Source organism: Chiloscyllium plagiosum, unplaced genomic scaffold (assembly GCF_037043375.1).
Source record: "Chiloscyllium plagiosum isolate Xiang-an unplaced genomic scaffold, Cpla_swu_hap1 HiC_scaffold_16, whole genome shotgun sequence".
Classification (NCBI taxonomy): Eukaryota; Metazoa; Chordata; class Chondrichthyes; order Orectolobiformes; family Hemiscylliidae; genus Chiloscyllium; species Chiloscyllium plagiosum.
Genome location: NW_028270154.1, coordinates 71841665 through 71866493, shown reverse-complemented (window position 1 = coordinate 71866493; position 24829 = coordinate 71841665). Strand labels below are relative to the sequence as shown.

At 46.8% G+C, this 24829-nt stretch overlaps 1 protein-coding gene across 4 annotated transcripts in view; it reads right to left on the bottom strand.

The window, feature by feature from the left end:
* Nucleotides 1–4230: 4230 nt before the first annotated feature.
* grk6 (G protein-coupled receptor kinase 6) overlaps nt 4231–24829 on the bottom strand; it is a 47654-nt gene continuing 27055 nt past the window's right edge. For 3 of the 4 annotated variants that reach the window (XM_087995459.1, XM_087995460.1, XM_043703900.2), the window contains exons 4-16: nt 22326–22403; nt 22043–22143; nt 21168–21260; nt 20005–20068; nt 19781–19921; nt 19025–19215; nt 18767–18804; nt 14545–14634; nt 10150–10358; nt 8455–8592; nt 7913–8050; nt 7418–7552; nt 4231–4409 (exon numbers count right to left, since the gene is read on the bottom strand). In XM_087995459.1, coding sequence (XP_087851585.1) covers nt 4266–4409; nt 7418–7552; nt 7913–8050; nt 8455–8592; nt 10150–10358; nt 14545–14634; nt 18767–18804; nt 19025–19215; nt 19781–19921; nt 20005–20068; nt 21168–21260; nt 22043–22143; nt 22326–22403 — 1560 coding nt within the window. In that variant the 3' untranslated portion in view covers nt 4231–4265. Of the gene's footprint in view, nt 6645–7417; nt 7553–7912; nt 8051–8454; nt 8593–10149; nt 10359–14544; nt 14635–18766; nt 18805–19024; nt 19216–19780; nt 19922–20004; nt 20069–21167; nt 21261–22042; nt 22144–22325; nt 22404–24829 lie in introns of all 4 variants that reach the window. The other variant, XM_087995461.1, reaches the window with a different exon arrangement.

Below are 24829 nucleotides of genomic sequence, written 5' to 3'. Positions count from 1 at the left end.
ATTGTTTTAATTCTGTTTCAACTTAAGCTGAGGTTTATTCTTCTGAAAGACCAGGAGAAACTGAGGACTGCAGATGCTAGAGATCAGAGTTGAAAATACATTGCTGACAAAGAGCTTATGCTCAAGAGGTCGATGCTCCTGCTCCTTGGATGCTGTCTGACGGGCTGTGCCTTTCCAGCACCACACTTTGACTCTTCTGAAAAACCATATGACCATAAGAAATCAGAACAGTCGTAGGTCCCTTCTACACCCAAATATACTGCACCATTCAATAGGATCACAGCTGCAATCCTCACCTTTACATTCCTGCCTTTACTTTACTCTTGATTCCCCTACTGATCAAGACTTTCTCAATTTCAAATATACACAAGGACACTGTACCCTTATATCTGAGACAATGCCCTATGATCCTAGCATCTACCTTGAGGGGAACTGTCCTCTGAAATACAAATCTTAAGGCTCTTGATGATAAATACTCAATGAGATCACCTGTCACTCTTCTAACCTCCAAACTGTTTCGCCTTTGTTCATAAGACAATCCCTCCATACTGGGGAGTGATCCAAGTAAACCTTCTCTGAACTGCCTCCAATGAAATGATGCCTTTCCTGAAATAAGGGGACCAAAACCGCTCTCAGTTCTCCAGATGTGGTCTTAACAGCGTCTTGCAGACTTGCAGTAAGACTTCCCTACTCTTACACACCAACCCCCTTTAAATAAGGGCCAACATTCTATTAGGTGCAACAGGTAATCAGGAAGGCTATGTGCTGGCTTTGTGTGCTTCATGCAGATAACTGCCATGGTTGTGGGTGTGTTTGCCGAGCTGAGGAGTTGACTTGCAGACATTTTGTCCTCTGTCTAGGTGATACCTTCAGTGCTTTGGAGCCTCCTGTGAAGCACTGCTGTACTGTGCATTCTGGAATTTATTTAGTTCCGTTCCTGCTGCTAAACATAAGACAGCCAGAGAATTGTGAGAAGTGTGGCGCTCACCCACAGACTCCATCAACAAGCACGTTGCCCTACACCCCATATACCGGCCACTGCAATAAACAACCAGAAGCAGCAGAAATGAAACCAAATAAATTCCAGAATGCACAGTACAGTAGCGCTTCACAAGAGGCTCCAAAGCACTGAAGATGTCACCCAGACAGGGGATGAAATATCTGTAAATCAACTTCCCAGCTCAGTGAAGATACCGACAACTACAGCAACCGGCACCCAAGCTACAAATCTATACACAAACCTTCATGCAGAAGTACCCCTAAACCGCTTGTGTTGCACCTTTCTGCAGATTTTCTCCATTTAAATAATACTGTTCTTTTGTTCTTCCTTCCAAACTGAAGACAGAAAACATTTGTTACTTTATTTGTGAGAACACTTTTGCACGCAAGTCTATGAGTCTTCAATTCTTAAGCAACTTTCTCAAGAAAAACAAAATCATTCTCCATGGTTTTCATAACGTTAGGAAGGAAAGGAAGAGCTTGATACATTTAACTTCTGAATGGCTGTTCCCTTCTCACCTAAACTAGGTTCTCTTGCTGCCTAGAATGCAAGGTTTTCTTTATCCAATTTATGATTCTTGCTTTCTTTTCAAACATTTGACTCTTACGTTTTATTTCAAGCTGCTTTGTGTGTGATCAAAGATGATAGATAGATATATAATTTAAGTATTATTAGCACTTAAATTTCAAACTAATTTATTAGTGTTGGTTACTTTTGAGATGAATTTGAAAATGAAAAAGTCAGAGTCTGGAACAGTGATCTAATCCAGAATGGGTCAGAGATCAGGTTCTCTGACTCAATGCCCCTGAGTGTTAATGGAAGATTGTTGATACAGTGGTGTTTACAAGGAAATGGAAATATTGTTGGCTTTCATTTAGAATAGAACGTGGAAAATGTGCCCAGCAGGCTGAGATAAAAGGTAGGGAGGAGGGACTTGGGGGAGGGGCATTGGAAATGCGATAGGTGGAAGGAGGTTAAGGTGAGGGTGATAGGCCGGAGTGGGGGTGGGCGGGGAGGGGTCAGGAAGAGTATTGCAGGTTAGGAAGGTGGTGCTGAGTTCGAGGGTTGGGACCGAGACAAGGTGGGGGGAGGGAAAATGAGGAAACTGGAGAAATCTGAGTTCATCCCTTGTGGTTGGAGTGTTCCTAGACGGAAGATGAGGCACTCTTCCTCCAGCTGTCGTGTTGCTATGGTCTGGCAATGGAGGAGTCCAAGGACCTGCATGTCCTTGGTGGAGTGGGAGTGGGAGTTGAAATGTTGAGCCACGGGGTGGTTGTGTTGGTTGGTCCGGATGTCCCAGAGGTGTTCCCTGAAACGTTCCGCAAGTAGGCAGCCTGTCTCCCCAATATAGAGGAGGCCACATCGGGTGCAGCGGATGCAGTAAATGATGTGTGTGGAGGTGCAGGTGAATTTGTGGCGGATATGGAGGGATCCCTTGGGGCCTTGGAGGGAAGTAAGGGGGGACGTGTGGGCGCAAGGTTTGCATTTCTTGCGGTTGCAGGGGAAGGTGCCGGGAGTGGAGGTTGGGTTGGTGGGGGGTGTGGACCTGACGAGGGAGTCATGGAGGGAGTGGTCTTTTCGGAACGCTGATAGAGGAGGGGAGGGAAATATATCCCTGATGGTGGGGTCCGTTTGGAGGTGGCAGAAATGACGACGGATGATACGATGTATATGGAGGTTGGTGGGATGGTAGGTGAGGACCAGGTGGTAGGGTCTGTCCTAGTGGTGATTGGAGGGGCGGGGCTCAAGGGTGGAGGAGCGGGAAGTGGAGGAGATGCGGTGGAGAGCATCGTCGATTACGTCTGGGGGGAAATTGCGGTCTTTGAAGAAGGAGGCCATCTGGATTGTTCGGTATTGGAACTGGTCCTCCTGGGAGCAGATGCGGCGGAGACGAAGGAATTGGGAATATGGGATGGCGTTTTTACAGGGGGCAGGGTGGGAGGAGGTGTGGTCTAGGTAGCTGTGGGAGTCGGTCGGTTTATGAACTCAGATTTCTCCAGTTTCCTCATTTCCCCTCCCCCTACCTTGTCTCAGTCCCAACCCTCGAACTCAGCACCACCTTCCTAACCTGCAATCTTCTTCCTGACCTCTCCGCCCCCATCCCCACTCCGGCCTATCACCCTCACCTTAACCTCCTTCCACCTACCGCATTTCCAACACCCCTCCCCCAAGTCCCTCCTCCGTACCTTTTACCTTGGCACACTTTCCTCATTCCTGAAGAAGGGCTCATGCCCGAAACATCGATTCTCCTGCTCCTTGGATGCTGCCTGACCTGCTGCGCTTTTCCAGCAACACATTTTCAGCTCTGATCTCCAGCATCTGCAGTCCTCACTTTCTCTTAGAAGATTTCATTTAGAATAATCAAGGATTGGTTCTAGCTTAGAAAATCAAAATGTTTTATAGTAGTTTGAGGAGAGCTGACTGGTTTGAGAGAAATATAGTTTCGCTCCAAGAAAGGACTGTAGAGGTCAGTGCAAGAAACGCAGTTTCATTGGCGCAAAAGTTTCGTTTGTGGATTCTCCAACCCAAGATGTGGTTGGTTAGAAATCTGCAGCTTAGTAAAAGCTAGAAAATCTAACCTTTGAGCTTGATGATGATTTATGTCAGAAATTTCACAGTTCACAGGACAGACCGGGGAGAAGCAGTTAAGAAGGATAACTTCTCTTTATTTGAATCACTGTAAAGTGATACTATTTGGTAATAGATGAGACTTTGAAATATCTTAAAATACTCAGTCAAGCGGACTGTATAGTATATGTAGATAGCTTAGTTTTATGTGTAATAAGCTCAGATTTTCATTGTTTTATTGTTAATGTCTTTGTGTGTTTATGTTTCAGTGAATATCATGTTCAATTAGAAAAAATGAACAAAATATAAAAGTACTGTAAAAACTGAAACAACGGCAGATGCTGTAAATCAGAGACAAAAATAGAAATTGTTGGAAAAGCTCAGCGGGTGGAGCAGCATCTGGAGAGAAATCAGAGTTAACATTTCGGGTCACTTGACCCACCTCATTTCCAAGGACCAGTCCCAACAACATACCCTTCCTTGTTGGGCTGGACAGTGCTGCACGAAATTCTTCCGAACACAATCCAGAAACAGCTGCCTCTATACCTGCAATATCGTAGTCTATATCTGGGTTATTGAAGTCTCCCATTAGAATTGCTCCACAGTGCCAGCATTTCTCTAATATCCCTGCAGATTTGCTCATAAACTCAAATATCACACAGTTTGTAGTTAAAATATACATCCTAGTATTTATATATTAAATGTACAAATATGTGCAAAATTGTAAACAGCTTGTGTCCTTTGGCTCAGTGAGGAATGGTCCATTGAAGGGTTTCAGAGGTTGGTCTGGATCCAACGGTTGGTGATCCTCTCCTGTCTTCTGGCAATTTCCACAGTCAACCTGAAAAAGGAGCAAGGGCAGGTGGGAGCAAAGCAAAGCGAGGCCTTTGACAAGGAGCTGGAACCAATAGGAGAGGCAAACACAGGCTCAGCACAGACAGGACAACAGGCCAACCATCGCTGTGACCACATAGAAGTACAATACAGCACTGGGGCAGAAACTGAAGTGCTACAGCAGATTCTCTTGCTCTCTCCCGATTATCAAGATCAGAAAAGATACAATAATCCTTCTCATTTTGGCCATTAATAGTCAAGACTCTGAACTGTGGACCAACCTAGCACCTCATCACCCCCTCATTAACCAGACACTAGCCCATCACCCAGTCACTGACCAGATACTCCCTCCCCTATCACCCTCTCACTGACCAGATAACCCTCCTCCCCATCAACTCATTAACCTGATCTTACCCCGTCACACTCACTGATCAGATACTTACTGTCATCCCCTCACCTGACCAGGTACACCTCTTCCCCCAGTCACTTCCTCGGTAATCAGATACAGTCCTCACTGACTAGATATCTAACTTTCACTCAGTCACTAGCCAGACATCTACCCTCACTGATCAGAAACCCCTTCCCCCATTAGCCCCTCAGTGTGCCGTGGACTGACTCTGGTTACCTCATGCTGCCCGGTGCTGCTTAGCCAATAGGCCAGGTTAGTCTCTGGAGTAGAATTGTGGCTCACTGCTGCAAGTCTTTAAAAACGGGGAGTTCATGAGATTCATGATGTTGCAGCATTCACTAATGACAGCGGTTAGTTACAGCAGTAAGCAGCACCCACTAGTTACAGTGATAAGCGTCCACACTATTTACAGTGGTAAGCAGCACAGGTTAGCAACAATCCTCTTCACACCAGTTCTAGTAGTCTGTTTACCACCATGAACAGTGCAGGGTAGTGACACTTGTGCTCTCAGGTTACGCAGGTTAGCATTTGTGAGAAGCAGTGTAGGTTTAGGAGGTTGGACAAGCTTAATGGTGACAGGAATTTGATTCAGCCATTAACACTGCAGGAGAATGAGGACAGACACCCTTGCTAGTTATGGGGCTAACTAGGGCTTTAGACAAGGCTTTCAACTAAAAGAGGAGTGAAGGTCAATGCACAAGGAGATTTAGAAATCTAGAAAAGTTGAGGCAATGTAAGAATGTAGCAGTGAGAATAAATGTGAAATGGGATAGGAAGGGTGAGAGAGTAGAAATGGTGCAGTGAGTAAGATCATTGCAGGGAATAGAAGTAAAAACATGGAATTAAGATGTTCTTTATCTCGATGACCAGAGTATATACTGAAGGATAAATTGAGGTCAACGATTTAAATCTAACATCGCAGAAACATGGTTACAAGATTACTAAGCATAGGAAACAAATAATTCAGGATACACAATATGTCAGAGAGACAGACAGAATGGCAAAGAAGGTAGCTCTGATTGTAAAGGTGAGTAAGGACATTCCTATGAAAGGAATTGGCCTCAAGTGCATGAGAAACACTCACTCAGTACGTATTCACAATAGCAAGAGTCAGAAAATGGCTGTTTATAAGATCCTAACTATAGCGACATATTGGACGGAGCATTCTAGAAGAATGTATTGGAATTTCTAATAAAAGAAATTTAATCATTGTGAGGATTTAAAACAGAGCACACTCTCAGGGTAAGAGGGCAATCATTTCAGACTGAGATGAGGAGAAATCTCTTCACGCAAGGATTTGAGAATCTTTGGAATTCTCTGCCCCAAAGGTTACGGAGTCACCATTGTTGAACATATTTACTGCCGGGATCAACAGATCTTTGGTCTCTGGAGGACTGAGGGGATTTGGAACACTGATCGGCATGTGGAGGTGAAGCACGAGATCAGTCACGATAGTACTCAGTAAGGTAGTGGGCTCAATGGTCGACCCAGATTCTCTCTCAGGCTGTAGTATAAAAGTGGCAATGTTTAGTGACAAACTTTGTTATGATGACGTGGCACTTTAGTGAGAACTTTTCACTAGTTAGTTAAGTCAGCTAGCTGGTTAAAATTGTAAGCAGTGTACGTTAGTAATGGTGGCCCTGTTGCTGTTATGGCAGTTAGTAACAGTAATAAACAGTGTAGGTTAATGACGGTGGATGTGTTGATAGCTGTAGCAGGTAGTAGTGGAATGCTCCTGAAGTTTAGCTTTCTTGGTTTACTGAGTCTTTCACCAAAGGCTTGATTGTGGGATTATCAACTTGTTTTTAGTTATCCCGTATTGAGAGCTCATTTCTGCAGGAGAGAGAAGGAGATGGGCTCAGGGACAAGGCGGAAGATTCTCAAGAGCTGATAATCAGGTCTGGGGTCCTGACTGCCAGAAACCCCTTCACCCTCAGGTCTTTCCACAACTGCCTGAGATTAACAGATATGCCCAGACAACATCCTTATGACCCTGTAGCTAACTGAGAAAGAAATCCAGGGGTTGAGATGGTATACTGGAGGCAATGGGGCTGGGGATGACAGAAAGGAGGGAAAGTGGGGGGGAGAGAAAGTGGGGAGGGGAAGGAAACAGGAGAAAGGGGGGTACAGGCTAAGCATGAATGCAGGGTGAAAGGGAAGGTGAGATGGGATGAGGAGAAAGTGCATGCCAGGAGGTGGGGGAGGTGCAGGAGCTAGAGAGAATTAGGTGAAGTGAATGCAGGGCTTCTGATAGAGACATGGGTGTCAGCTGTGAGGGGTTGAAAGTGTGTGGAGAGTGGGTGAGAGCAGTGAGGGTGATGGGGAATGAAGGGGAAGCATTGATAAGTAGAGTTAAGGAGAATGGGAGGGGGATGAAAGGAGACAAAGGATAGATTAGAGGCATGGTGGGGCATGAGGAAATGGACGTGTTGGAGGCAGGGTGGGAGATTAGGAGTGTGCCTGGGATTGACTGAATAATTCCTGAGCTGTTGTAAACCAGAGAAAAGGAAGCAGCTCATTTCTCGAGCACCTTACTCCAACATGGATTGGAATGACAACCAGAAGGGTCAGAATGACTGAGCTCTGACCTCTTGCTTTTCACTTACCTGGCGACTGAACAGTCTCTGCAGTAACCCCTTCCTGGGTGGGGGCTCAGCCTGACCCCTCCAATCCAGGTCCGGGGGCACTGAACCATCACTCCCAAAAACATTCAGCTCACTGAAACATTCTGTCTCGATCATCTGGAAGACCAAAACACACTTCGTGAGGAGACCAACACAGCAATCAAACAACATCAGAGTGACGTTGAGGGTGAAATGGGTGTGGGTACACCCTGAGGGACATGGGCAGAGGGAAGAGTGGGTTAACTTGGAGGGGCTGAAGGTAGGAATGAGGGCGATGACAAGGTGGAGAGATAAGCAATGCCAGAGGTTCAAGCTGTGTATAGAGCTCGCTGCAAACACTGGTGAGAGTTACAGGACCCCTGGATGACTAAACACTGCAATGATACCTCTTGCAAAGAGGAACTAGAGAATGTTATTTGTGCAGCGAATGGGGTATTGGCCTTTTTCTGTGCAATCGGATTGTATTACTTGAATTACCTCATTCTGCCAGGGGATGGAGACAGAGCCTGTGGCAAACCTGGCGTAGAAATCATTATCAGCAGGCCCCAGTTCCACTCCTTTCACTGTAGAGAACTGCTCAATATCCAACACGTCCTTACAGTAGATTGCTTGTGGCTGTGGAAAAACAGAGTGAATGAGTCAGTGACTGAGGACCAGTCTCCATGTGGGATACAGGAGCAGAGCAATATCAGCTTAGAGGGATGTAACCCCATCCCCCACAGAAAAACCTTTGGCTCCATGTTTATTGATCAGTAAAATGCCATATAAACAGGTACCCTAAATCATTCTAACGCCAAAAAGGAACACTGGCATTGCAGTGCAGAGATTGGGGTTCAGACCTTTGCTCTGATTAGCTCCTACTTCGAACATGGTGGGTAGCTCTGAGCACCACACACTCAATACTTGTCTCAAAGCAAGGTAAAGGAAGATAAGCCAAAGCCTGAAGAGAGTGTGAGAGCGCGAGCGCATCGGAGCACGGGTGAGGGGGTGGGGGCGGGGAGGAAGTTTAAAGGACTTACATCAGGTACGAATGGAGGCTGCAGCATTCCTGCCTCAAGCCGTTTGAAGTTTATGTCTTGAAATAGGGGATGCTCCTTAACCTCATACGAACCCCTTCCACAGCAGCCTAACCGCTCCTCAGGGGCTTTCCTCAGTAACTGTGGAGACAGAGCTCATGATCAGCTACCACACTCACAATCGGAAATACTACAACAGCCAGATACCCTGCATTTACACCCAGACACACTCCCCTACCTCTACAAAGCCATGACCCACTTCCACCACCTCCACACTCATCCACCTCCACACCTGACAGGCACCCATAACACATAGGAGCAGAAATTAGTTCATTCGGCCCATTCTGTCTGCTCCACCATTCAATCATGGCTGATTGGGTATGAGAAACCTTTCTCCCACCTTCTCCCTGTAACCTTTGATCCCCTTTATACCCAAGAACCTATCTATCTCAGTCTTAAATGACCTGGCCTCCACAGCCTTCTGTGGCAATGAATTCCATAGATTCACCAATCTCTGGCTAAAGAAGTTTTCCTTATCTCTGTTCTAAAAGGTCTTCCCTTGACTCTAAGGCTGTGCCTCGGGTCCTAGTCTCGCCTACCAATGGAAACACTTCCCAACATCTATTCTATCCAGGCCATTCAGTATTCTGTATGTTTCAATTAGATCCCCCCTTATCTTCTAACTCTATCGTGTATAGACCCAGAATCCTTAAATGTTCCTCTTATGTTAAGCTTTTCATTCCTGGAACCATTCTTGTGAACCTCCTCTGAACACATTCTAGGGCCAGTACCTCCTTCCTCAGATATGAGGCCCAAAACTGCACACAATACTCCAAATGTGGTCTGACCAGAGCCTTATAGAGCCTCAGAAGTACGTCCCTGCTTTTATATTCAAGTCCTCCTCAAAATAAATACCTTCATTGCAAGTGTCTTCCTAACTACTGACTCAACCTGCAAATTTACTTTGAGAGAATCCTGGACCAGAATTCCCAAGTCCCTTTGCCCTTCAGATTTCTGAATTTTCTCCCCATTAGTCCATGCCTCTATTCTTCCTACCAAAGTGCATGACCTCACACTTCCCTACATTGTATTCCATCTGCTACTTTGCCCATTCTCCTAACCTGTCCAAACCCTTCTGCAGCCTCCCTGCCTCCTCAATGCTACCTGTCCCTCTACCTATCTTTGTATCATCTGCAAACTCAGCCAGAATGCCCTCAGTTCCTTAACTAGATCGTTAATGTATAAAGTGAAAAGTTGTGGTCCAGACACTGAGTCTTGCAGAACATCCCTTGTCACCAGCTGCTATCCTGAGAAGGACCCTTTTATCCCCTCACACCTGCCCACCTCCGGAGCCCCTTTCACCCAGGAACACACCACTCCGTATCCTGACACACCCTCACCCCCCTCCCTCGATGCCCATCACAGATACACATACAAATGCTTGGAGTCAGGTATCCTCCCTCACCCATACCCACCTTCTCAAACCAGACATCTACCACACCCTCTCCCCCACCTCCCCCCAAAGCCTCCTTCACTTCCGTACACCAAGCACCCCCCCCCCCCCCCCCAAACACACATACTTCTCCCAGCCCATTATACACCAGAAGCCTCCACACAAATATAGTCCTCCGTCATACACATAGAGACCCTATGTGTACTTCCCCTTACCCTGCAATATTGACAGTCTCTCAGACTCACCAGCTGACACAGTGAACTTGCTTGTGTTGAGAACTTGTCAGAGTAGGTCTCCTGCTCCTCCGTGACTCGCCGTTCCACCTCCTGCCGTTTGGTCTTTTTCTTGCGCTGTTGAAACGGTGACTGCCCCTCAATCATCTCATAAAACAGGCAACCCAGACCCCACCAATCAGGGCTGAATGTGTAACGTTCATTCTTTACAACTTCAGGAGCTTGAAGGGATTAACACATTTATGGGTCAGCAGCAACATTCCAGTTTGGACAACACATCTATCTCCCCCTCTCCTTTTCATTCTTTCTCTCATATCAGAGATTTTCTTGGATATAGAGTAGATAAAGGGAGGCCAGTGGATGCGATATATTTAAATCTTTCAGAAGGCATTTGATAAGATACCCCATGAATGGCTGTTAGACAAGAGCTGGTCTCATGGAAAGTTAGGCAGTGGGAATAAATAGCTGTTTTTAAGTTGTAAATGGTGTGCGCTGGGCCCTTAGCTATTTACAGTTGGTATTTATATCGTAGAAATATATTACGCAGTGCCTTCATCTAAGTCAGAATGAAAACAATGAGGAAGATACAAAGAAAGCATATTAGCAGAGTTTCCTACTCTCACTGTTCCTGTCAATGACCTAGGCCTCAGTGTATAGGTATAATGTTAACATCAGGAGATATCAAAAAGCTGGAAGTGAGGAGGGTAGCTATAATTGTTAAAAAGGACATGTACAGGCTGGTAAAGTGGGTGAACTGGTGACAGAGAGTAGTAGAGGTGATTCATTTTGTTGGAAGAATCGAGAGATAGCATAAAGGAATGGGTAGAACTCCGAAATAGGGTGCAAGAGCAGAGGGGCCTGAGTGGGTTTGGGTTTGAGTCATTAAAAGTACCATGGTAGATTGAAGGAACTTTTATATTCCATTCACAAAGAATAAAAGAACAAAGAAAGTTTACAGCCCAGGAACAGGCCCTTTGGCCCTCCAAGCCTGAGCCGATCCAAGTCTACTGTCTAAACCTGTCGCCCAATTCCTAAGGATCTGTATCCCTTTGCTCCCCACCTATTTGTGCATCTGTCCAGACGCATCTTAAGTGAATGTACTGTACCTGCCTCTACCACCTCTGCTGGCAATGCATTCCAGGCACCTACAACCCTCTATGTATGTACTTGCCACGTGTATCCCCCTTAAACTTTTCACCTCTCACCTTGAAAGTGTGACCTCTCGTTATTGAATCCCTGGGAAAAAGCTTATCTCTATCTACCCTGTCTATACCCTTCACTATTTTCTGAACCTCTTCAATCTCCTTTTTTGTAATGAAAACAAACCTAATCTACTCAGCCTCTCTTCATAGCTAGTACCTTCCATACCAGGCAACTTCTCTGCACCCTCTCCAAAGTGTCCCCATCCTTTTGGTAATGTGGCGACCAGAACTGTACACAGTATTCTAAATGTGGCCAAACTAACGTTGTGTACAACTTTAACATGACCTTCCAGCTCTAGAATTAGTCACATTTGTCTGGATTGAACTCCATCTGCCACTTCTCCTCTTGTATGCAGGATGTTGGAGATCTAAAACTCTCCACAGATGCTGCCAGAACTGCTGAGCTTCTCCAGCAATTTCTGCTCTTGTTGCATACCAACTTTTTATGATTCATTGCCAGGACACCCAGATCCATCTGTATGATCAAGTACTGCAATCACTGTTTTAATAAAATACTATAATTCCATTCTTCCTGCCAAAGAGTGGACAAGTTTACATTATCCCCAAATACAATCTACTGATTTTTGTACCCAGTGAATTCATCCATCTCCCTTCATGACTCTATGTCCTCCTCAAGTTTTCGTTTTAAATCTTTCAGTCCCCAGCAAATCTAATAATTATACATTGGATACCATTGTCCAAAATCACTGATCGACTGGCGAGCAGAGGTACTCTGCTCAGGCCTCCAGCCTGTGAGCTGGGAATGCTTGTTGAACTGGGGACCATTGTGGATGGTTAGCGGCTTGTGAGCCCGGTTTGACCATGTGTGGAAGCCCCCTGTCTTGATCAACTGCAGCCCCATTAAGGAAAGACTGTAATACTTATCTTTCTAACTTTATTTCTCATATTTTAAAACTTGTACTATGAATAACTGTAAATAATGCAAAATGTTTTCCTTTATTCCTGTATTTTGTATCCAAGATCTCTACCTGGGCACTTGTACCTTAGATGGTGCCATGTGAGCAATATTGTAAATATTTCACTGTAACCTTGCATTTCTGTACTTGACTACATGTGACAATAAAGGACATTCTAATTCCATCGCTAATATTCAACCGTAACCCATTGTGGCACCAGCACTGATCCCAGTGTTATTTCACTCATTGGTGAAATGCAAACTGAAAATTACTTGTTTATTCTTTCTCTGCTTCCTTTGGCAGCACAGTGGCTCAGTGGTTAGCACTGCTGCCTCACAGCACCAGGGACCCGGATTCGATTCCAGCATCGGGCGACTGTCTGTGTGGAGTTTGCATGTTCTCCCAGTGTCTGTGTGGGTTTCCTCCAGGTGCTCTGGTTTCCTCCCACAATCCAAAGATGCGCAGCTTAGGTGAATTTGCCATGCTAAATTACCCATAGTGATCAGGGATGTGTGGGCTAGTCAGGGGTAAATGTAGAGTAATAGGGTAGGGGAATGGGTCTGGGAGGGTTACTTTTCGGAGAGTTGGTGTGGACTTGTTGGGCTGAAGGCCCGTTTCCATACTGTTGGGATTCTACGATTCCTCTTTGCAATTCACACAAGAGCTCATGATGTGAAGGATAAAGTATTTACACAAATATTATTTGGCTCAGTAAGTATTGGTGTGAAACCTTAGCATACACCATTTGGAAGTCCAGGTACAACACATCTACATGTTCCCCATTTTATTTATATAGTTTCCAAGGTTCCTTGTGCAATGTTCTAGTCAGTCCCACTAATCCCATAGCACAAGTTTATTTCCTTCAAATGATTATAAAATCCCCTTTTAAAACCATTGTTTCTGCTTCTCACAGGTCACTACCACTCAACTTTTTTGGGTGGCACGGTGGCACAGTGGTTAGCACTGCTGCCTCGCAGCGCCAGAGACCCGGGTTCGATTCCCGCCTCAGGCGACTGACTGTGTGGAGTTTGCACATTCTCCCCGTGTCTGCGTGGGTTTCCTCCGGGTGCTCCGGTTTCCTCCCACAGTCCAAAGATGTGCAAGTCAGGTGAATTGGCCATGCTAAATTGCCCGTAGTGTTAGGTAAAGGGGTAAATGTAGGGGTATGGGTGGGTTACGCTTTGGCGGGTCGGTGTGGACTTGTTGGGCCGAAGGGCCTGTTTCCACACTGTAAGTAATCTAATCTAAACTGCAATTCTAAGGGAAGATATCACATGGCAGTGAGGAAGCATTAAGAATGACGGAGGAGTGGCCCACAGTATCCTGGAGGAAACAATCCATGCGGAATGCTGACGGTAGAAGGGAGGGAAAGATTCGTCTGGTGTTGGCACCTTGTTGGAGAAGGCAGAGGATGATCTTTTGAATGCGAAGGCGGAAGGGTTGGAAAGTGAGAATGAGGGGAACCCTGTTATCGTTCTGGGAGGGAGTGAAGGAAGGTGTGATGGCAGAAGTGAGGGCCCTGTCAACCAGAGTGGAAGAGGGAATCAGGGATAGCCCAGTGGAAGGTCACCACCAGAGTCTAATTCTTCCTGTATGAATGTAGGTGGTGATGCAGATAGAAATGAGTGCAGCAAAGCTTCTAGAGGTGCTGCTGTTATAGTTTCTGAGAATATTCTTCAAACACCAAGTTAGTCTCTCCCTTGGGATTTTGCGGTAGTTTCCAATCACACTGATACAGCATCATCATGATCAGCAATACAGAGTGATCAGACTTGGAGTCAGATTAATAAAATCCCCTTTTAAAACCATTGTTTCTGTTTTTCACAGGTCACTACCACTCAACTGCGATTCTAAGGGAAGATATCACATGGCAGTGAGGAAGCATTAAGACTTGGAGTCAGGGCGGCACGGTGGCACAGTGGTTAGCACTGCTGCCTCACAGCACCAGAGACCCGGGTTCAATTCCCGACTCAGGCGACTGACTGTGTGGAGTTTGCACGTTCTCCCTGTGTCTGCGTGGGTTTCCTCCGGGTGCTCTGGTTTCCTCCCACAGTCCAAAGATGTGCAGGTCAGGTGAATTGGCCATACTAAATTGCCCGTAGTGTTAGGTAAGGGGTAAATGTAGGGGTATGGGTGGGTTGCGCTTCGGCGGGTCGGTGTGGACTTGTTGGGCCGAAGGGCCTGTTTCCACACTGTAAGTAATCTAATCTAATAAGGACTGCACTCTCTCTCCTGCCAGCCGGCAGCACTGGCAAGGAACAAGTCTTCACCGTGTATACCATACTCACCCATGTAGCCCACAGTGCCCACTCTGCCTTTGACTGTCTGTCCCTCTGGCACGTACATAGCCAGGCCCAAGTCCGATATCCGAATGTGACCTGTACAAACAACACTTGCTTTAACATCACTCACTGCACATTCAGATACTATCAAACAAGGGAGTTCAACTTGTTCTGTAGGCACAAGGTAGGGATGCGTCCCTGCAACATGTTTGAGGTGAGGGATGCCATGGACGTCCCTGTGAAAACACTTGCAGGAAGTGCACCCATCTCCAGCTCCTCCAAGACCGTGTTAGGGAACTGGAGCTGGAGTTGGATGAACTTAGGATCATTCGGGAGGCAGAGGGGGTCATAGATCGGAGCTTTAGGGAAGTAGTAACTCCAAAGATGGCAGATAGATGGGTGACAGTGAGGGGGACTGGGAGGAAGCAGCCAGTGCAGGGACCCCCTGCGGCCGTTCCCCTCAAGAACAAGTATACCGTTTTGGATACTTGTGGGGGGGACGACTTACCAGGGGCAAGTAACGGGGCTCAGGCCTCTGGCACGGAGCCTGTCCCCGTTACTCAGAAGGGAAGGGTGGAGAAGAGCAGAGCAATAGTAATTGGGGACTCGATAGTTCGGGGCACAGATAGGCGGTTTTGTGGGAACGAGAGAGACTCACGTTTGGTATGTTGCCTCCCAGGTGCAAGGGTACGTGATGTCTCTGATCGTGTTTTCCGGGTCCTTAAGGGGTAGGGGGAGCAGCCCGAAGTCGTGGTCCACATTGGCACCAATGACATAGGTAGGAGGAGCGCTGAGGATGTTAGGCAGGCTTTCAGGGAGCTAGGTTGGAAGCTCAGAGTTAGAACGAACAGAGTTGTTGTCTCTGGTTTGTTACCCGTGCCACGTGATAGAGAGTCGAGGAATAGGGAGAAAGAACAGTTAAATGCGTGGCTACAGGGATGGTGCAGGAGGGAGGGATTCCGGTATTTGGATAACTGGGGTTCTTTCTGGGGAAGGTGGGACCTCTATAAACAGGATGGTCTACACCTGAACCTGAGGGGCACCAGTATCCTTGGTGGGAGGTTTGCTAGTGCGCTTGGGGGGGGTTTAAACTAACTCTGCAGGGGCATGGGAACCCAGACTGTAGCTTTAGGGTGCAGGACCTGGAGTGTAGGGAGGTTAGGAACATGGCATCAATTTCAAAGGAGGGTGCCTGTAAACAGGAAAGTGGTTTGAAGTGTGTATACTTCAATGCAAGAAGTATACGAAATAAGGTAGGTGAACTTGCAGCGTGGGTTGGTACCTGGGACTTCGATGTTGTGGCTATTACGGAGACATGGGTAGAACAGGGACAGGATTGGCTGTTGCAGGTTCCAGGGTTTAAATGTTTTAGTAGGGTCAGAGGTGGGGGTAAAAGAGGGGGATGTGTGGCATTGTTTGTCAAAGATAGTATTACAGCTGTGGAAAGGACGATGGATGAAGACTCGCCATCTGAGGTAGTTTGGGCTGAGGTTAGGAATAGGAAAGGTGAGCTCACCCTGTTAGGAGTTTTTTTACAGGCCTCCTAATAGTCCTAGAAATGTAGAAGAAAGGATTGCGAGGATGATTCAAGAGAAGAGTGAAAGTAATAGGGTGGTTGTTATGGGGGACTTTAACTTTCCTGATATTAATTGGGAAAGCTATAGCTCAAGTTCGTTTGTCCAATGTGTGCAGGAGGGTTTCCTGACACAATATGTAGATAGGCCAACAAGAGGTGAGGCCATACTGGATTTGGTTCTGGGTAATGAACCAGGCCAGGTGTTAGAATTAGAGGTAGGTGAGCACTTTGGGGACAGTGACCAAAATTCGGTGACCTTTACTCGAGTGATGGAGAGGGATAAGTGTGCACTACAGGGCAAGAGTTGTGGATGGGGGCAGGGAAATTATGATGCCGTGAGGCATGACTTAGGATGTGTGGCCTGGAAAAGTAAGCTTCAAGGCAAGGGTGTAATTGATATGTGGAGCTTGTTCAAGGAGCAACTATTGAGTGTCCTTGATAAGTATGTGCCCGTCAGGCAGGGAGGAAAGGGTCGTGTGAGGGAGCCGTGGTTTAATAAGGAATTGGAATCCCTTGTTAAATGGAAGAGGGCGGCCTATGTAAAGATGAGGCGTGAAGGTTCAATTGGGGCGATTGAGAGTTATAAGGTAGCCAGGAAGGACCTGAAGAGAGAGCTATGAGCAGCAAGGAGGGGACATGAAAGGTCCTTAGTTGGTAGGATTAGGGAAAACCCTAAGGCTTTCTATAGGTATGTCAGGAATAAAAGAATGACTAGGGTAGGAATAGGTCCAGTCAAGGATAGTAGGGGGAAGTTGCGTGTGGAGGCTGAAGAGATTGGGGAGACACTGAATGAATACTTTTCGTCAGTATTCAATCAGGAACAGGACATTGTTGTCAATGTTAGTACTGAGTCACAATTAAGTAGAATGGATGGCTTTGAGGTATGTCGAGAAGAGGTGTTGGAAATCCTGGAAAGGGTGAAAATAGATAAGTCCCCTGGGCCTGATGGCATTTATCCTAGGATTCTCTAGGAAGCAAGGGAGGAGATTGCAGAGCAATTGGCCTTGATTTTTATGTCCTCGTTGTCTACAGGAGTAGTGCCAGAAGATTGGAGGCTAGCAAATGTGGTTCCCTTGTTCAAGAAGGGGAGTAGGGATAACCCTAGTAACTATAGGCCGGTGAGTCTCACTTCTGTTGTAGGCAAAATCTTAGAGAGAATTGTAAGGGATAGGATTTATGAACATCTGGATAGGAATAATGTGATCAAAGATAGTCAGCATGGTTTTGTGAAGGGCAGGTCGTGCCTCACAAACCTTATTGAATTCTTTGAGAAGGTGACTAAGGAGGTGGACGAGGGGAAAGCAGTAGATGTGGTGTATATGGATTTTAGTAAGGCGTTTGATAAGGTTCCCCATGGTAGACTACTGCAAAAAATACGGAGGTATGGCATTGAGGGTGAGTTGGAGGTTTGGATTAGGAGTTGGCTGGCTGGAAGAAGACAGAGGGTAGTAGTTGATGGCAAAGGTTCATCTTGGAGTGCCGTCACTAGCGGTGTTCCGCAAGGATCTGTTTTGGGACCATTGCTGTTTGTCATTTTTATAAATGACCTGGAGGAGGGGTTAGAAAGTTGGGTGAGCAAGTTTGCGGATGATACGAAAGTCAGAGGAGTTGTAGACAGTGAGGAAGGATATGGCAGGTTACAGCGGGATATAGATAAGCTGCAGAACTGGGCAGAAAGGTGGCAAATGGAGTTCAATGTAGCTAAGTGTGAGGTGATTCACTTTGGTAAGAGTAATAAAAAGATGGGGTACTGGGCTAACGGTCGGATACTTGGTAGTGTGGATGAGCAGAGGGATCTTGGTGTCCATGTACACAAATCTTTGAAAGTTGCCACCCAGGTAAATAGTGCGGTGAAGAAGGCATATGGCGTACTGGCTTTTATTGGTAGAGGAATTGAGTTCCGGAGTACTGAGGTCATGTTGCAGTTGTATAAGACTCTGGTGCGGCCACATCTGGAGTATTGTGTGCAGTTTTGGTCGCCATACTGTAGGAAGGATGTGGAGGCACTGGAACGGGTGCAGAGGAGGTTTACCAGGATGTTGCCTGGTATGGTAGAAAGATCGTATGAGGAAAGGCTGAGGCACTTGGAGAAAAGAAGGTTTAGGGGTGACTTGATAGAGGTGTATAAGATGATTAGGGGTTTAGATAGGGTCGACAGTGAGAATCTTTTTCCTCGTATGGAGTCAGCTATTACAAGGGGGCATATCTTTAAATTAAGGGGGGTAGATATAGGACAGATGTTAGGGGTAGGTTCTTTACTCAGCGAGTCGTGAGTTCATGGAATGCCCTGCCAGTAGCAGTGGTGGACTCTCCCTCATTATGGGCATTTAAGCGGGCATTGGATAGGCATATGGAGGATAGTGGGCTAGTGTAGGTTAGGTGGGCTTGGATCGGCGCAACATCGAGGGCCGAAGGGCCTGTACTGCGCTGTATTCTTCTATGTTCTATGCAGTAGCAGCTGTCTCAGTTCCACAATCTCAGACAGAGAACCAGCAGCTTGAACAGCCAGAGACAATTCACCAGTTTCCATAGTGATCTGGGTTGCTGGTCCCTACCAAACACTGAGGCACACACGGTCTTGCCACTCCCCCCTCCCCCAACCATGCCCAACCCGCTGCGCAGTGATATCCCGGTGCAGACTCGCTCACATACCGTGATCGTCCAGGAGCAGATTTTCTGGCTTCAAATCTCTGCAAAAGAAAGACCCATCAGTGGAGGTGGTGGACAAGCAGAAGAAAAGGAGGGGGAGTGGGCAGAGAGACAGATACATGGCACAGCATGTTGGGTCATGGGATACGGCACTCGGCCGTATTCCCGTGATGGGATACAAGGTAGTGACAGAGAAACAACAGGGCAAGTGTCAAATATTGTGGGAAAGGCTGGGACTGCTCAATGTGTCACTGTACTCACCTGTAAACCACCCTCTCTCTCTGCAGATGCTCAAGACCACAGCAGATCTGGGCCACGTAGAAGATGGCACGTTGCTCCGGAAAGCCAGCCTCGCCCATGTGATAGATGTGAAACTTGAGATCTCCTCCGTTCATCAGGGTTAAGACCAGGCACAAAGCATCCTTTGTCTCATAGGCATAGGCCAGGCTCACCTGCAACAAAACAGGCCAAGTCATAAAGAGGCAGACAGACACACAGACACACGCATGGGCAAGTGTGATCACCGTGAGCTCTTCCAGCCACACAACCGTCCAAGATCACTACTCTCCTAACTGCAGTTCCTGAGCATCTCCATTTGAGGTTATGTCTTAAGTTCAAACGGAGTAAGCTACAACAGGTGAGTCCTGTGATCCAAGATTGACAGCGAATTAGATTCGTCTGCAAGGGAGAGGAAACATTCTGAAGTCATGGGATTGATCCAGTCCATTGGCAGCTGGTAGGACAAAAACAGGAGGGTAGAGACAGGAATGGCGTAGGTAGGGAAGTAATGGAATTCAATGGGGAAAAAAGTGCCATTGTAGAGAAATTAAACTTTTCCTATACATCTTCAATTTAGGATAGCAAAATAATCATCATGTAGGAGAAAAGACGGCAGTCCAGCCAAAATGTGGGGATGGAGGCAGACTACAGATTCGGTGGGCCGGGGGCTGTGGGGCTTCCTGTGGATGAAATAGCTACATCTGTGGCTCTGATATTGAATCCATTTCAAGTACTTACTACAAACCTACTGTTCACTTTCTCCAAAATCTCTTTCTCATTTAAAGTCATGACCTCTCCTTTCCGCTTTTTGATTCGTTTCTTCTCCAGCTTTTTACAGGCGTACATTTTCCCTGTGGCTCGAACCTGGCAGGCACAGACCTCAGAGGGAGAAAGGCACAGATATCAAACAGGAGGTACAGGAGGGATCTCACTGACAGCACTCTGTCCAACTCAACACTTACCTCCCCAAAGCCTCCCTTTCCCAGCACACGGTACTGGCGGAAGTTGTACTTGGTCACAGGCTGCCTGTTGAATAAGAGAGAGCCAAATTATACACCTTACTATAGGAAGGATGTGGAGGCATTGGAACGGGTGCAGAGGAGGTTTACCAGGATGTTGCCTGGTATGGAAGGAAAATCGTATGAGGAAAGACTGAGGCACTTGGGGCTGTTTTCACTAGAGAAAAGAAGGTTTAGGGGTGACTTGATTGAGGTGTACAAGATGATTAGGGGGTTAGATAGGGTCGACAGTATGAACCTTTTCCCGCGTATTGAGTCGGGTATTACAAGGGGGCATAGCTTTAAATTAAGGGGGGGTAGATATAGGACTGATGTTAGGGGTAGGTTCTTCACTCAGCGAGTCGTTAGTTCATGGAATGCCCTGCCAGTAACAGTGGTGGACTCTCCCTCTTTATGGGCATTTAAGAGGGCATTGGATAGGTATATGGAGGATAGTGGGTTAGTGTAGTTTAGGTGGGCTTGGATCGGCGCAACATCGAGGGCCCAAGGGCCTGTACTGCGCTGTATTCTTCTATGTTCTATGTAATTATACACCAGGGGCAGCACAATGGCTCAGTAGTTAGCACTGCTGCCTCTCAGCACCAGGAATCCCGGTTCGATTCTAGCCTCGGGTGACTGTCTGTGTGGAGTTTGCACATTCTCCCAGTGTCTGCGTGGGTTTCCTCCGGGAGCTCCTGTTTCCTCCCACAGTCCAAAGATGTGCAGGTCAGGTGAATTGACCATGCTAAATTGTCTATAGTGTTCAGGAATGTGTAGGTTAGGGGCATTAGTCGGGGTATATGTAGAGCAATAGGGTTGGGGAATGGGTCTGGTGGGTTACTCTTTGGATGGTCGGTGTGGACTTGGTGGGCCAAAGGGCCTGTTTCCACACTGTAGGGATTCTATGAATAGCAGGCTGAACTTCCATGGAGAGCTGTTAATAACTACGTCCACCATTACAGCAATCCCCAAGGGAGATCGGATGACAGGGACAGGACTACTCAGAGACACAAGGCTCCCATCACGGTGACTCTCAGATCCCATCGGAGAATATCTCAGCCCTATCCCCAGTCAAACACCCACATCAGTCTACATGCTACCCCATCCTCCTGCTAGGCAGTACTCACGTCTCCAGGTATTTCCACTGGAGGAAGCGACTGAAGTACAAACTGTCCATGTAATCAGAGAAAGGTGCAACACTCAGGAAATCGTGGACCAACCTGTCAGAGGGAGAGAAACAGCAAATAGAAGGACTGAAGATAACAGTCAGCGAACATTGTCCACCCACATTCCATACACAAACACCCCCTGCCCATGCTCCCCCCGACTGACACACTGGAGATCACTTATTTTCGCAGCTGCCATCGCCCAAGTGTGACTCTGTTGCAGTTCATCATTTTTGGAGGCCCTCATCCATGCCTTTGTTACCTCTAGACCTGCCTATTCTAATGTTGCTGGTTGGACTCCGAGAATCTGCCCTCAACAACCCTGAGCTCACCAAAACTCACTGTCCACGATCGAAGTCTCAGCCCCAGTCCTATTCCCCTCTCACCCTTGTGATCACAGCCCCATTCTGGTCCATAGATAAGCAGCAACAGGATTTCAAAATCCTCATCATTGTTTCCAAATCCCTCCACAGCCTCACTGCCGCTCCTGTGATCTCTTTCAGCTCGACAACCACCTGAGATCGCTCCCCTCCTCTAACTGTAGCACCCAAGCATTTTAAATGCTCTGTCATTTAAGGATATGCCTCAAGTTCCGAGGGACTGAGCTCCAGAAAGCCCTCCCTACAGCCAGATAACTCACTCCCCCCCCCCCCCATCAAGCTCAATATCGTATAGTTGTTATGCTCCTGTGGAACAGCTTGGGTCAATTCACAGCATACAGGTGCTAAGTTATTGCAATGCTGGGATCAATGAAACCTGCAATTGACTTGTGAACGTTGATCTGATTGCTCAGAGAATCCAGGAGTTGAACCATAGCTTCCCTCCACCACACTCACTTCTGACATTCCTTGAAGAGCTCCTTGCAGGCTCCATTTTGCAGCTCTTGCAAACAATGACTCTTCATGTTGCTGGGTATCTCCGAAATATACTCGGGAGACTCAAGAGAAAATAAAAACACAAGATCAGCATGCGTCAGAACTCAGTTCAAACTCGTGCTTTTTCGCACAAAAATGTAGGCGATTGTAGAGATGGTCATTAACCTGGTTTAATCCCCTGACCATACAGAGTTCCAGGCACCACATCCCACCACCCAAGCAACAGGAAGGGAGACACTAATACCTTGGGTTCGAGGAACTTGTCCACAAGGCACTGACCGCAATCCTTTCGCTTTTCATCTGGAGTCACCTCATAGTCAGCCTGGGAAGGAAACATAAACAGACCATCAATGACATGAGAACAGCAGAAGTAGGAGCAGAATACCATTCAGACTACTGAGCCTGCTTCTCTTTCACAGATGATTTTGGGTATCAGCTGCCCTCACCACACTCCACATCCCTCCATTCTCTGAGGCACCAAACGTAAAGGGCGGCACAGTGGTTAGCACTGCTGCCTCACAGCGCCAGAGACCCGGGTTCAAATCCCGCCTCGGGCAACTGCCTGTGTGGAGTTTGCACATTCTCCCCATGTCTGCGTGGGTTTCCTCCGGGTGCTCCGGTTTCCTCTCTCAGTCTAAAGATATGCAGGTCAGGTGAATTGGCTATGCGAATTGGCTATGCTAAATTGCCCGTAGTGTTAGGTGAAGGGGTAAATGTAGGGGAATTGGTCTGGGTGGGTTGCTCTTCAGAGGGTCGGTGTGGACTTGTTGGGCCAAAGGGCCTGTTTCCACACTGTAAGTAATCTAATCTAATCTGTCAACCTCAGTTGTAAACACTTTCAGCGATGGAGACTCCACAGCTCCCCCAGGTGGAGAATGCCAGAATGTCTCAATCCATTGTGCAAGGAAATTTCTCCTCCTCAGTCTGAAGTGATCAGCCCCTTCCCTGATGTAGGATCTCCAAGTTCTCGATTGCCATCCCAGGGGAAATAGTGTCTCTCAGCAGCGACCCCATCAAATCTCTCCAGAACCTTCAGTGCTTCAATGTGACCATCTCTCATTCTTGAATCAAGAATACTGACTCAATTTACCGTGTCAGATTCTTTGGGCATGACAAAAGTCCTAAGTCTACATCAGCTAGAATCAAACTCATGCTGTTGGCTTTGTTCTGAAATACAGAAGTGTCATCAAGTCAACTGTACTAACCAGTCCCCCTTAGACAGAGACTAGAAGAATCCGCCAGGTAGTGAACTGGAAATCAAACCCCACTATTCTCAGCCTCATCCCAAATGTGACATTATTTAGTTAAACTATCCAAAATCCCCAATTTACTGGACTGACAAACTCAAGCCCTCATTAGGTTTCTGCACTTAAGAAAATAAAACAGTTTAATATGAATTCTCACTGGCCTACAGCTCTGTAATGTAAACTTTAACCTTTCACAAATAGACTGACAACAAAGGCAGAGATGAATATCAAGGGAGGGTGGAAATAATGGAAACAGCGGGATGGCACCAGTGTGGATACTGGAGTCGGTGAGTTGTTTGTTTCAGTTCCTCCAATTCCTTTCAGTACACCAACACTTTCATCCATGGATTGCGAATTTGCCCTCTGTCTCTGAAGAAGTTTTAACCCTCCTTCAGTAGGATCTGCAGAGCAATTGGGCAGGAGCAAGCAAGAGAGCACAGGCTGAGAAAGACATGGACAGAGACCGACCGACAGATTTAAAAAAAAATGCTCTCCCTTTTCAAGCTCATTGCTCACTTCCACACTAGCCCTACAAAAGCCATGGTTATCTGATCAGGAACAAATTAAACACCTCTGGAAAGCAATCCTCCCTCGAGCTCAGAATCATTGGCTCCATAGTGTCTGCTTTCTGCTCGCACTGCTCTAGGAAAAGGCAACATGGTCTCCAACTCTCCATGCACTCCAATCAAGATGATATTTTTAAACACTGCAGCTCTCTCGACATACAGCCTCCTCGATTTAAAGCAATATTTATCTTTATCAATCCGGAGTCCAAACATAAAGTAAATAAAAAGCTCCTGAAAAAAATCAAATGAAATGAGAAGGGGTAAAGAGGATCAATCCAGCCTAGCTAATTACCAGCCTCATCGGTTAACTCTCAATCAGTAAAGTGCAGTAAGGCATCAAGTGGTATCAGGCCGGACTTGCTCAGCAATGCCCAGTGTGGATTCCACAAGACCATTCAGCTCCTGATTCATTACAGCCTTGGGTCAAACATAGACAAAAGAAAAGCTGAACTCCACTGTATCACTCTTGAATTCCCCCCACTATCAACATCCTAGGGGTTACCATTGACCAGCAAGACTGGTCAGAGGCAAATGGAATCCAATCCAGATAAAAGTGAGGTGATGCATCTGTGCAGGACAAACATTAGATTAGATTAGATTACTTACAGTGTGGAAACAGGCCCTTCGGCCCAACAAGTCCACACCGACCCGCCGAAGCGCAACCTACCCAGACCTGTTCCCCTACATTTACCCCTTCACCTCATGTTACGGGCAACTTCGCATGGCCAATTCACCTAACCTGCACATTTTTTGGATTGTCGGAGGAAACTAGAGCACCCAGAGGAAACCCACGCAGACACGGGGAGAATGTGCAAACTCCACACAGAGGCGGGAATTGAACCCAGGTCTCTGGCGCTGTGAGGCAGCAGTGCTAACCACTGAGCTACCATGATCAATGATGGGATCCTGGGAAGCACTGACGATCAGAAGGACCT